Source organism: Mchenga conophoros, linkage group LG3 (assembly GCF_057382185.1).
Source record: "Mchenga conophoros isolate Kocher_MC1m ecotype Shallow Benthic linkage group LG3, M_conophoros_male_GT1.1, whole genome shotgun sequence".
Classification (NCBI taxonomy): domain Eukaryota; kingdom Metazoa; phylum Chordata; class Actinopteri; order Cichliformes; family Cichlidae; genus Mchenga; species Mchenga conophoros.
The window spans coordinates 29329057-29342898 of NC_140528.1; the positions used below are offsets into that span (position 1 = coordinate 29329057).

At 41.4% G+C, this 13842-nt stretch overlaps 2 protein-coding genes across 2 annotated transcripts in view; one reads left to right on the top strand and one right to left on the bottom strand.

The window, feature by feature from the left end:
• Positions 1-507: 507 nt before the first annotated feature.
• On the top strand, positions 508-9873 carry LOC146578033 (uncharacterized). The gene is made up of 8 exons (XM_085256988.1): positions 508-646; positions 924-1275; positions 1915-1993; positions 2299-2343; positions 3615-3659; positions 4566-4695; positions 5192-5279; positions 9745-9873. Exons 2-8 carry the CDS (start codon positions 1151-1153, stop codon positions 9785-9787), a joined length of 555 nt encoding a protein of 184 aa, XP_085113114.1. The 5' UTR covers positions 508-646; positions 924-1150; the 3' UTR covers positions 9788-9873.
• Positions 7937-13842, bottom strand: part of LOC146578034 (protein NLRC3-like) — a 33017-nt gene continuing 27111 nt past the window's right edge. The window contains exons 9-10 of the mRNA XM_085256248.1: positions 10439-10488; positions 7937-10262 (exon numbers count right to left, since the gene is read on the bottom strand). Of these exons, the coding sequence (XP_085112374.1) occupies positions 9730-10262; positions 10439-10488 (583 nt within the window). The 3' untranslated portion in view covers positions 7937-9729. The remainder of the gene's footprint in view (positions 10263-10438; positions 10489-13842) is intronic.

Genomic DNA, 13842 nt, shown 5'->3' on the forward strand with positions numbered 1-13842 from the left:
TTGTTGGAAAGGAACTTTTGAAGTGCCAGTGGAGACGAGTACAGGTACTTGCTGATGAATTCTGGACCCGATGGAGGAATGAATATCTACACACTCTGCAGCCAAGACGCAAGTGGCAAGTAGCATGTCGCAACTTACAAGTGGGTGATGTAGTGTTGCTCAAACAGAAGCAGTCATCTCGTAACGAGTGGCCGATGGGGTTGGTCACTACCACCTTTCCAAGTAGTGATGGGAAGGTGCGCAAAGTGGAAGTCAGAACAGCATCACAAGGCAAAGTAAAGACTTTCTCAAGGCCTATAAGTGATGTTATTTTGCTCTTATCAATAGAGAGTCAGACCTCAACCAAAGACAGTTAAGCATGAAGTGGCATATTTGGGAATGCCAGACGGGGAGTGTTCTGTTTTCAATATGTTCATATGCTAATGACACAAATAAGTGTAAAGTGTATTTCTATTGTTATACATCGGAAAATTGTGAATCTTTTATTTTGACATCTGGATAGACAGGAAGGCTTTTATTTTGACATGCGCATAGACAGGAAGCAGGAAATGCAGAGAACAGTGGGAAAAGCATGGCTACAACTTTGTAATCATTCATGTGGAATCCAAAGCAATCCTTCAAAGGAGTCCTTCAGAAAGCAATAGTCGTAAGTTCTGTCAGTTCTTTGTATATTAAGCAATTAATAATAGGGTGTTTTGAGACATTATTTTGTACCTTCTTTGAAGTGTAGTTATAGGGTGTAGCTTCTGAGCTAATGATACAAGTGTACGCTCACCTACTACCTGCTTGTTTCCTTTGTAGTAATATCAGTTTGGATATCTACAGTATACTTATTTCATGGTCTCCTGTGTAAGTGCCTGAATATATTTACCTGCTGATTATATGTCAATCGATTAAGAGTTTCGTATTATGTGTTTTTCTAGTTTCACTCCAGTTCAATGATGTCAGTGCAAGATGATTGCTATGTTTGGAGTCATTAAAGGAGCAAGTACGCTCACCTTCCTGGCTCTTGAAAAGGAGTTTGGCTGGCTGTTTATCTATGTTCACACTCAGGGAGTTCAACACATAGAGAGAACAGTACAGAGAGGATGCAGCATTTCGTCAGTGGAGCATAGAACGACGTCTCTGATTGGTCAACAAGTGAGTAAAGATGCATCTGATTGTTCGAAAGCCTCAACCAAAGAGCTGCTGGTCACGGCAAGATAAAAACTCGCCGGAGCTCTGCGTGAACGGCACATCCGGGACCTTCAGCACTCAGGAGAGATTTATCTTGAGGTATGTATTTACCTTTGATATCCATGCTTCGACGCACGCTTGGCGAGGTAAAGTTGTATGTTTAACAAGCTAATTAAGGTTAGTTAAACGGAATTAAAACAATACACAATCGATTTGAACAAATTGAAAGTGGTGAATGATGATAAATGTTAAAAAATTACTTAAGATTTATCTTTAACAATAGATATTAGAAGTTAAATTTAGCTGTTTTTAAATTCCCACCGGAGTTAAAGGTACGGCCTTGCATGTGCTCTGCATCTTCAACTGCAGAGACAGTCAGTCTAAGCTCAGTGTAGCTAACTGCAACACACATTTTTTTCAACACAAGATATGCTTGGGGGGATTTAAATGATAATATTAATGTTTTCGTATTCGGCACAAATCAATAATATTATAGTTATTTGCTCACGGTCTGGGTCTCTGGCCCAGCGTTTCTCATGTTATTCTACGGTTTTTGAGTTTCTTATGTTTAATGGCGGGTTAGGTGAGTTTGGCTTAACGTTATTAATATTGGTTTAAGGAGTTTATGTTAGGGCTGTATATTACCACGTTTGTATTTTCATGCCATGTTTCCTGTTTTATTTTGAAAGAGTCTGTTGCGTTCAGTTCATTAATCTCACTTCCCTGTTGTGTCAATAGAATCATTTGTGCAAGCTACTACCCTGCTGTCCCTCTATCGTGTCTCAACCTCCAACAGGAAAGTAGAAGTCCTCATATGGTAGGACCAGTGATTGTAGTGTGTGTTACACTGTCCTCATATTGTTTTAAGCTGTGAAGGACATGACTGTGTTTCAGTTGCCTTCCTCATGTGGTAGGACCAACAACTCTAGTGTGTGTTACACTGTCATCATATCGTTGGGTAGCAGAACCGTACAGTCTTAAGTTTCTATAGAATCTGGTATAAGGAAGTCAGATCCTTCTGTAATAATATTCACTGATACAAATATGATCTGTAGTTAATTAAATAGTCGGGATTTATACTAGAGAATGTTTCTGACGTTATATTGTTGTCTTTTGTTGCAGACACCAAGTGCCGAGGTCCTGCCTCAACCTCCTTCAGACCAATTGGTGAGTGACACACCCACTTCATTCTTCCAACAGGTTACACATTATTTTTTTGTATTTGGCATCAAGTATATGTGTCAGTTGGGCCTAGTGCATAAATGAAATGCACTTTAATTGTACTAAAACAATCAGTTTGAGTTAAAGTTAACCAAAACCAACATTAGCATTAGGATAAAGTAATTGTCTATACCATTTGTTAGTCCAAACTTTCCCTTAAAGCATCAGCTTGGTCTTTATTCTGACAAAATTTGATATTTTTGTCCTTTTACACATGTTTTTGTCCAATTAAGCTCCCGCTGATCAGTTTACATGATTTAATTTCTGGGGAAATAGATGGCTTTACATCAGAATCAGAATCAGAATCAGAAAGGGTTTTATTGCCAAATGTTGAGCAGGTTTACAACATTAGGAAATTGCTGCGGTGCTTCAGTGCAAACATACTGTCATAAAATTGCGCTTAAATAGACATGAAAAAATAAAAGTAAGAATAAGAATTAAAAGTGCTACGTAGAAAGATATATGCATGAGATATACATGAGATATATACATGAGAATAAGAATTAAAAGTGCTACGTAGAAAGATATATACATGAGTGCAGGTGGTGATCAGTGCCAAACATGGAATGATGCAGTGACACAGCGTAGGGTCATGTGTTAGTGGTGGGAACAGTCGTACGTTTATTGTTCATGTGTCCAACAGCAGAGGGGAAGAAACTGTTCTTATGGCGAGAGGTTCTGGTGCGAATGGACCGGAGCCTCCTGCCTGAGGGGAGCAGGTCAAACAGACTGTGTCCAGGGTGAGAAGGGTCAGCTGAGATCCGAGCTGCACGCCCCAGTGTCCTGGAGGTGTACAGGTCCTGCAGAGATGGGAGTCTGCAGCCAATCACCTTCTCAGCAGAGCGCACAACACGCTGCAGTGTGTTGGGTTTAGAGCTTTTATTGACAACAGCAGGAGAAGTTAGAAGTCAGGAATGTGAACTCTACACGTGTTCAGTCGTCATGTCCTCATATTGTTTTAAGCTGTGAAGGACATGACTGTGTTTCAGTTGCCTTCCTCATGTGGTAGGACCAACAACTCTAGTGTGTGTTACACTGTCCTCATATCGTTGGGTAGCAGAACCGTACAGTGTTAAGTTTCTATAGAATCTGGTATAAGGAAGTCAGATCCTTCTGTAATAATATTCACTGATGCAAATATGATCTGTAGTTAATTAAATAGTCGGGATTTATACTAGAGAATGTCTCTGACGTTATATTGTTGTCTTTTGTTGCAGACACCAAGTGCCGAGGTCTTGCCTCAACCTCCTTCAGACCAATTGGTGAGTGACACACCCACTTCATTTTTTGTATTTTGCATCAAGTATATGTGTCAGTTGGGCCTAGTGCATAAATGAAATGCACTTTAATTGTACTAAAATAATCAGTTTGATTTAAAGTTTCCCATATTCAACATTAGCATTACTTGTTTGTGAACATCTTAGGAGAAAGAAATTGGCGTATGATTTGTTAGTCCTAACTTTCCCTTTAAAGCATCAGCTTGATCTTTATTCCTACTAAATTTGATCTTTTTGTGTTACATTGTCCTCAGATTGTTTTAAGCCATGAAGGACATGAATTTGTTTTTTTTAGCCTTTCTCAATTGGTAGAACCAACAACTCTAGTTTGTGTTACATTGAAACTGAACAGCAGGGATGTTTGTCATGAATATAATAACACTCTATCCGATTTCAAACAATCACACTGTGATGAGTATTATTAGTAGATTATGTTCACATGTAAAATATTCATATCAAATGGTAAATATCCTATATTTATATAGCGCTTTTCTAGTCCCTAAGGACCCCAAAGCGCTTTACACATCCAATCATCCACCCATTCACACACACATTCACACACTGGTGATGGCAGCTACAGTGTAGCCACAGCCACCCTGCGGCGCACTGACAGAGGCGAGGCTGCCGGACACTGGCGCCACCGGGCCCTCTGACCACCACCAGTAGGCAACGGGTGAAGTGTCTCGCCCAAGGACACAACGACCGAGACTGTTGGAGTTGGGGCTCGAACCGGTAACCTTCTGATTACAACTCTTGAGCCACGATCGCCCCTTAGCCCCTTAATGTAGAATTACACACTGCCCAATGCTGACTTTGCCTACAATGCAGAGAAAAAAGCAAACAGACCTATTGCATGCATTGATTCTCATATTTCACTGTTACTTTTCAAAGGCTCAAGGACCAAGTATTCCGGGGGTTCCAAGCCACACGCTTTACTCAGCTGCCCTGGACAACATGAAGGGCACCTCTGCCTCAATCACCCTGGACAACAAAAACATTAGCAACACTTCACCAAGAAGGGGTAAAGGCACCCAAATACAAAATGTTTTAGGTTAATATACTTGTGATCAAAGAACAAGTTTGTTTTCAGACATGACACTATTCAGAGCTTTTATCATAAATCATTTCATCTTATTTGATTCCCAGCAGAACACAGCACTTCAAATGGTTCATTCCAAGCATCCTTAAAGGAGCAATAAGCAATATCTTTTCACTGCTAGGTGTGATGTTTTGCACTGCCTGTAAACCAAACCAAAGTCTATGGCTGGAGATCAACACAGAGAGAGGGATTGTGACTTCATGCTGTACTCCAGATGTAATTACACCTCTAGTTCTTCACATAGTCATTTTTAATTCCTTCAACCTAAGTATGATGAATTGTGCTTATTGCTCCTTTAAAGTGCTCCAGTAGAAAGCAAGGTTTAAGAATATTTTGTATTCACATTATAAACTAGAATATTTTCTATCTTTTCTTGCATTCACATTAAGATATTTTCTTTTGTTTCCATTTATGACAGCTGGGACGGTGAGAAGCAAGTGGACAAATGATGAAGTGAAGGTTGCTGAGCGGCACGTTTCACTTCATAAAAAGCTGCAAAGTACCAGGTAAAAAGGAATGTGACTGCTGAGTGATCACAAAACGGTGTATAACTGAACACAGTAGTGCAATTTTCAACCAGGTCTTCCCATTAACACCTGACCTGTCCAGAGGGTCAGTCAATGAGCTCGTCAATAGCTTCAATGCTAACATGTTAAATGTAATGGACACTATTGCTCCCATTAAGGTGAAGGTTATCTCTGGAAGGAAAAAGTCTCCATGGAGAAACTCCACACTGGTGAAAAATGAAAAAAGAGAGTGTAGGAAAGCTGAGCGCAGATGGAGAAAAACAAACCTCCAGGTTCATTATGACATTTATAAAGAGAAACTTCACAATTATAATTTACAACTGAGGAGTGCAAGGAGGTCCTACTTCTCTGACATCATCACTAAAAACAGCCATAATGCTCGGGTCTTATTTTCTACAGTTGACAGGCTAACAAACCCTCCTGTGTCAGTGGCAGCTGAACTTCATTCGACCATGGCCTGCAATGACTTTGCCAAATTCTTCACAGACAAAATCCAAAAAATTAGACAAGCAATTGGTACATCAACAGCAGATCCAGGATATATACTGTGTCCACCAAAAAACTGTTTAAACACCATGAAACAGTTTCAACCTATTAACAGCAAAGACCTGGAGGACATCTTGGGTCAACTGAACTCCTCCTCCTGCTGTTTAGATGTCCTGCCAACAAGTTTTTTCAAAAAGGTCTCAAAGACTTTAGAGTCAGACCTGTTACAGATCGTCAACTTTTCTTTATTATCAGGTGTGTTTCCAGAACCACTAAAAACTGCTGTAATCAAACCTATACTGAAAAAGGACAATCTTGACAAGACACAAATGAACAACTACAGGCCGATCTCAAATCTCCCATTTTTAAGTAAGATCATTGAAAAAGCAGTTTCTCAACAGCTCAATTACTTCTTAAAACAGAATAATTGCTACGATGCCTTCCAGTCAGGTTTTAGACAGAACCACAGCACTGAAACCGCTCTGACCAAAGTGTTTAATGACATATGTCTGAATACAGACAGTGGAAAAATGTCAGTCTTAGTTTTACTGGATCTCAGTGCAGCATTTGATACAGTTGACCACAACATATTACTCAAACGACTGGAGAACTGGACAGGTCTTTCAGGAACTGTACTAAACTGGTTCAAAACATACTTAGAAAACAGGAAATACTTTGTATCAATAGGTAACTTCACATCTGAGCAGACAAGTATCACATGTGGAGTTCCCCAAGGTTCCATCTTGGGACCCCTTCTGTTTAACATTTACATGCTCCCACTGGCACAGATTATAAACAACAACAAAATAAACTATCACAGCTATGCAGATGACACACAAATATATATCACAATGTCACCAGGAGACCAAGGCCCTGTGCAGGCTCTTGGTAAATGCATTGAGGAAATCAATGACTGGTTGTGCCACAATTTTCTCCAGCTAAACAAAAACAAAACTGAGGTAATAGTCTTTGGCGCCAAAGAAAAACAATTACAGGTCACCAGAGAACTTCAATCTATACATCTAAAAACCACAAACCAGGCGAGAAATTTGGGTGTAGTGATGGATGCAGACCTAAACTTAGAAAAAAACATTAAGACAATAACAAAGTCAGCTTACTATCACCTCAAGAATATTTCAAGGATAAAAGATCTGATGTCTCAACAGGACCTGGAAAAACTAGTCCATGCATTCATCTTTAGTAGGCTTGATTACTGTAACAGCATCTTTACAAGTCTACCTAAAAAATCAGTCAGACAACTACAGCTCATTCAGAACTCTGCTGCTCGAGTCCTCACTAAGACCAAAAAAGTGGACCACATCAGTCCAGCTCTGAGGTCTTTACACTGGCTGCCTGTCCGTCAGAGGATAGACTTTAAAGTTCTGATGCTGGTCTATAAAGCTCTGAATGGATTAGGACCAAAATACATCAGGGACCTCCTGACCCAGTATGAACCTTCCAGATCACTCAGGTCATCTGGATCCGGTCTTTTATCAGTTCCCAGAGTCAGAACCACACACGGAGAAGCTGCATTCAGCTTTTATGCTCCTTATATCTGGAACAAACTCCCAGAAAGCCTCAGATCAGCTGAAACACTCAGTTTATTTAAATCCAGGTTGAAGACTCACCTGTTCTCAGCTGCATTTGAATAAAGCACCAAATCCACACTTTTAAGCTTAAATTTCAAAACTTACATTTAACTACTGATTTTATCTACTGTTCTGATTTTATATACTGTTTTGTTTGTTTGTTTGTTTGTTAATTAGTTAGTTTATTTGCTTGTTTTAATCAATTTTAAATCATGCTTTTTATTTGTTTTTGTTTCTAATGTCTCTGTAAAGCACTTTGAATCACCTTGTTGTTGAATTGTGCTATACAAATAAACTTGCCTTGCCTTGCCTTGCTGCCTCCAAGCAGAGCCGGCAGCTCTGAAAGGCAGAGACTGGGTTGTCATAAGGTACTACATCCACAACAGGATCATAGCATTAAAAGAAAGATGCAAGAAAAAAGAAACAAGCAAGAGAGATACTTTGTTACTTCCACAGTTATGTCAGCATTGCAGTTTTCTGTATTGCATTGTTCTTACTCATAAATCTGTGGTTTATGCTGGGTGCTTTTTGCAATTAAATGATAAGAAAGGCAGATAATGTTACACGTTTTTATTCACATGAACATTCACTACAAAATGAATTAATGCATTACAATATCAAGACTTAAAAAGTAGACTGACCACATTTGACCCATGTCTTTTTTTTTTAAGTCAGCTCAGATTTACTGTTTTATTAACACATAAATGTCTGATATTTCTGTCAGAAGTTACCCGACTGGTGAGCATTACTATTGTGCATCCATGTCTATTATATTGTAATCTCAAAAGGAGCCAAGCTAAAAATGCAGAACCTACCCTTACCTGGTCCTTATAAGTCATGTATACTTGAAAATTATGTGTTTCCATGAGCTTCACAATTCACCTAAACATGAAATATCTGTGTGTGACCTTATGGTACTCATAAGTCACATAAACCTGACAGTGTCCTCACAAGTAGCATTAAATTCAGGTTTGACCAAAATTTAGCCCTAGCCAAAATCTCAACAGATGGGCGTGTTCCTGGAAGCATGGGTCAAATTCTTTGAGATTCCCATGCCTCTAGGACCTTCAGAAAAGCACGTTCCCATTTGTCACATTTTTGTCATATGTACTGATATATCATGAAAACACGTATGTGTGTGTGTGTATGTGTGTGTGATTTGTGTGAGGTCAAGATGTGACCCTGTGAAGAGTCTAGCGGGTCCATCTGAACAAAAGGCTCTTATACTTAAACAGATATACGTGTGTTTGCTATGCCATAAATCAACAAGAGAAGATACGGATCTATGCCAGAACACTCTAGAGGAGTGAACGCACTCCCCTCTTCATGCTACATCAGAGTTGTTACAGACCTCCTAGGATGAGACATTCTTTCAATCTACAAATGATTATACACCTCTAAGCATATATGGTTAAATATTTCTAAGCATAAATGACAATCAACAATACAAAATCTAACAGACATCCTGATAATAATGAATTACAGTCGTCCAGCCTGGAAGTAATAAATGCATGAACTAGTTTTTCAGCGTTACTCTGAGACAGGATATTTCTAATTTTAGAGATGTTGCGCAAATGGAAGAAAGCAGTCTTACATATTTGTTTAATATGAGCGTTGAAGGACATGTCCTGGTCAAAAATGACTCCAAGGTTCCTCACAGCGTTACTGGAGGCCAAGGTAATGCCATCCAGAGTAAGAATCTGCTTAGATACCATATTTCTAAGATTTTCAGGGCCGAGTACAATAACCTCAGTTTGATCTGAATTATGGTCAACAGTCTCGAACGCTGCACTGAGGTCCAGCAGGACAAGCACAGAGATGAGTCCACTGTCAGAGGCCATAAGAAGATCATTTGTAACCTTCACTAAAGCTGTTTCTGTGCTGTGCTGAGCTCTGAAACCTGACTGAAACTCTTCAAATAAACCATTCCTCTGCAGATGATCTGTTAGCTGTTTGACAACTACTCTTTCAAGGATGTTTGATATGAAAGGAAGGTTGGAGATTGGCCTATAATTAGCTAAGACTGCTGGGTCTAGAGATGCTTTTTGAGTAAAGGTTTAACTACAGCCAGCTTGAAGGCCTGTGGTACATAGCCGATTATTAGAGATAGGTTGTTCATATTTAAGATCGAAGAATTAATTAATGGCAGGACTTCTTTGAGCAGTTTTGTAGGAATGGGGTCTAAAAGACACGTTGAAGGTTTGGAGGAAGTAATTATTGAAGTTAACTCAGAAAGATCAATTGGAGAAAAAGAGTCTAACTTAACATCAATGGTACTAAGAGTAGCTGTAGATAATATTACATCTGTGGGATGATTACTGGTCATTTTTTCTCTAATGATAAAAATTTTCTCTTTACACTCCACTCAGCACACACGCTGAGGAACCAGACCTGACCCAAAACCCAGGATAAAGCATTTCAGTGAATGTGGTGTTGAAGGTGTGGAGGTGGATCAGAGAGTCAGAGGAGACTCTGTAGAAGGACAGAGTGCCAGCAGGACAGTCCACATACACTGCCACTCTGTTAGAGACAGAGGAGGAGGCGGATATGAGTGTTTGTCTGTTACTGTCACAGACACGAAGACGACCATCATCAGAGCATCTCAGACTCCAGGAGTGATCATTGTTTCCAAACCTACAGTCATAACTGCCTCCTTTCCTTTTGATGCTCCTGTAACTCACTGCTATATCAACCCTTCCTCTCCACTCGACCTCCCAGTAACAGCGACCAGTCAGACCATCTGTACACAGCAGCTGAGGTTCCTCAAATCTGTCTGGATGATCAGGATATGACTGAACCTCCTCCACATGTGTCACCTTCCTGTTGTTGTCAGACAGTTGGAGGTTTGTGTTCACTGTGTTTTTGTCGATTGTGAGTTTGCAGGAATCTGATGGAGAGAACAAACACAATCCAGCTGCAGTTATTGATCCATCATCTGTTCATTGATTTGACACTTTGATGATGACTCCTGACATCAGAGATGTGAATGAGTGATGTGACAGTTTGAAGATGGTTGAATGTGTGCTGCTTTGTTTTCATGAATCACAATAAAAACACACTTACATTTCCTCAGACCTCCTGTTGTTAACCATTGGACTCCAGCAGGCTCCACCCTGAAAGGAGGAGGGGGGTCAGAGCAGCACAGTCTCTTTCAGCAGGCACACATGGACATTACATGGCTCTCATACATATACTGTTAGACACTGATAAAGGAACAGTCCAACATTTTCACAAATACACTTCAATCCATATGTGGATCAAACTGCTGATGATACACAGTGTTGGGGAGTAACGGAATACATGTACCGCAGTTACGTATTTACAATACAGAATATGAGTAACTGTATTCCGTTACAGTTACCATTTAAAAAGGTGGTATTCAGAATACAGTTACTAACAAGAGTGGTTTTGTTTGTTTGTTTGTTTTTACCAATTTGTTTGGGGTCAATGATGTCATTTGTCATTTTATTGATTCCAAAACCTGTAGAACTAATTATTGGAACTCAAATTGTCTCGGTAAGCTCAGTGACCCCTGACCTACATACACAGGTGAATACAATAATGAGAAAGAGTATTTAAGGAGGTCAAGTGTAAGTTTCCCTCCTCTTTTAGTTTTCTCTGAACAGTAGCAACATGGAGGTCTCAAAACAACTCTCAAATGACCTGAAGACAAAGACTGTTCACCATCATGGTTTAGGGGAAGGATACAGAAATCTGTCTCAGAGATTTAAGCCGTCTGTTTCCACAGTTAGGAACATATTGTAAAGGTTTAACTACAGCCACCGTGAAGGACTACGGCTATGTACCACAGGCCTTCATTTTATTTATTTTTTTGCTCTCAGCGAAGGCGGTCGCACTTTTCTCCTCCTCCTCTTCCTTATGTTCCCTGCTTAGCTTCTTATGTCCTTGTCTTGTCTCGTGTGTATTACTTTCCCTGGAACACTCTCTCACAGTCTGTTCTCTAAAACCTAAAAGAGGAATTATGGATTTGATCAACTGGTCTCTGAATGCAATTGACACCCCTTTCTCAACGAGAAGTTTGGGCTTAGGTGAGCCTGAGTGCTGAAGATATCTACCTATTCGGAACCATGATAACAGGGTTCTGGCTGATCGGAGCTGGCTTGGCCCTGACTTATCGAAGAATTAAGAAAATGGAACCGGCTGTTCAAACCCCCACAAGGCTGCCCGCTGGGATTGGAATGATGGGAGAGGCGTGAGTTTCTCAAAATGGGCTCATTGAGTGCAGCACGGATAAGATCTTGGAGAGGCTACGGCTGCTGTGAATACTCAGAACAAGATGTCTGTGAAGGTTCTCAGTCATCCAGGTCATCATAGTCAAAGGAGCTTGCAAAGAAAAGCGTCTGGACTTCTTTAAGTTACTTGAAGACGTTTCACCTCTCATCCGAGAAGCTTCTTCAGTTCTAAGGTCAAATGGTGGAGAGTCCCAGATATAAGCCTAGTGGGAGTGACCCCCCACAGAGGGACAAAAGGACCCCCTGATGATCCTCTAATCGCCTGAGCCAAGGTGTGAAAATGGCTTTTACAGACAAAAACATGGCTGTGCCATGGGCTCCCCCGTGGCACCTATTGTAGCCAACCTTTACATGGAGGAAGTGGAAAGGAAGGCTCTTGGCTCTTTCAAAGGAAGAGTACCCAGCCACTGGTACAGATATGTGGACGGCACCTGGGTCAAAATCAAGACACAAGAAGTGGAATCCTTCACTGCGCACATTAACGCTGTGGATAAAAACATCAAGTTCACCAGGGAAGACACAAAGGACAACTGTTTGCCTTTCCTGGACTGCGCTGTGCACATTGAAGAGAACGGCAACCTCAACATCGAAGTTTACCGGAAGCCCACACATACGGACCAGTACCTCCGCTTTGACTCCCATCACCCTCTGGAACACAAACTTGGAGTAATTAGGACCCTACACCACCGGGCAGAACATGTTCCCTCTAAGCCGGAAGGAAAAAAGAAGGAACACACACATGTAAAGGAAGCACTCAAAACGTGTGGCTATCCTAAATGGGCGTTCTTAAAGTCAGCAAAGAGGCACAGAAAAGAAGACCAGACACCAGCGAGGGAGGATAAGAAGGACAGACGCAACAACATTGTCATCCCCTATGTAGCCGGTGTATCAGAGAAACTCAGGAGAGTTTTCTCCAAGCATGACATCCCGGTGCACTTCAGACCCAGCAACACACTCAGACAAAAACTGGTTAAAGATAAAACGCCAAAACACAGACTTAACAATGTGGTGTATGCTGTACAGTGCAGCGAGGAATGCCCAGACCTCTACATTGGAGAGACCAAACAGCCACTTCACAAGCGCATGGCACAACACAGAAGAGCCACCTCCACAGGACAAGACTCAGCAGTCCATCTGCATCTTAAGGATAAAGGTCACTCTTTGAGGATGCCAATGTTCACATTTTGGACAGAGAGGACAGATGGTTTGAAAGAGGAGTGAAAGAAGCCATCTATGTCCACTGTGAGCGACCATCTTTGAACAGAGCGGGGGTTTACGACACCAACTCTCTGCCATCTATAATCCAGTTTTGAGATCCCTTCCCAGACGCCTTAACGCCCACTCACATCCTGGGCCATCTGATCTCAGGAATTCGCATGATAAGGTGGGGCCAGGTTTCACAATGAACACACCCGAAACTCTGGCTGATTGGGACCCACACCCATTTTCACACCTTGGCTCAGGCGATTAGAGGATCATCAGGGGGTCCTTTTGTCCCTCTGTCACTCCCACTAGGCTTATATCTGGGACTCTCCACCATTTGACCTTAGAACTGAAGAAGCTTCTCGGATGAGAGGTGAAACGTCTTCAAGTAACTTAAAGAAGTCCAGACGCTTTTCTTTGCAAGCGCCTCAGAACAAGACCTCCGAGTGAAAAACTGGGGCTAGCTCGAATAACACCTTTGAGCGTAAATTGGATGACATCTTGGGGAAGTGCACTGCGGTCGTGAGTTCTCAGAACCTGCTCTTTGAGCAAAAAGAATGACAACATCACGGAGCGTAAGTTTGGATAACATCATAGGAAGCTCACGGCTCTCCAACGGGAGATTGAGAGACCAGTGTTGGACTGTTAGAACAGCTTTGAAATTCATATGAGTTGTTCGCACTAAAGTAAAAACCACCATCACTTCATGCGGATACCCCTTTGGCGCCAGCTGCGGCCTCAAGGCTGGAGCCGAAAACAAAACACCAAAAACACCCTGATAGCGACTGTGTTTAGTCTGTTCCTTCCCATTCTATGTAAGGCCACCTGGGTTGGCTGGAAGACTGTTTACTTAGCCTGGCGGGGCGAAGGACACTGTCTCAGCTGAACTATGGACACATACACACATACACATGCACTGATATGCACACACTGATCCCCCCTCCCTTTCCAAATGCCTTCGATGCTTGTGCCCTCCCGGGGAAGATGGCGGTCAACTGGACCAGCGCAGAC

Bases quoted from the DNA above. Each gene is read 5' to 3' on its own strand.
- LOC146578033 (XM_085256988.1), top strand. From the start codon at position 1,151: ATGCATCTGATTGTTCGAAAGCCTCAACCAAAGAGCTGCTGGTCACGG. The intron at 1,276-1,914 runs GTATGTATTTAC...TTGTGTCAATAG, and splicing joins CAGGAGAGATTTATCTTGAG to AATCATTTGTGCAAGCTACT. The intron at 5,280-9,744 runs GTAAAAAGGAAT...CACTCCACTCAG, and splicing joins AAAAAGCTGCAAAGTACCAG to CACACACGCTGAGGAACCAG.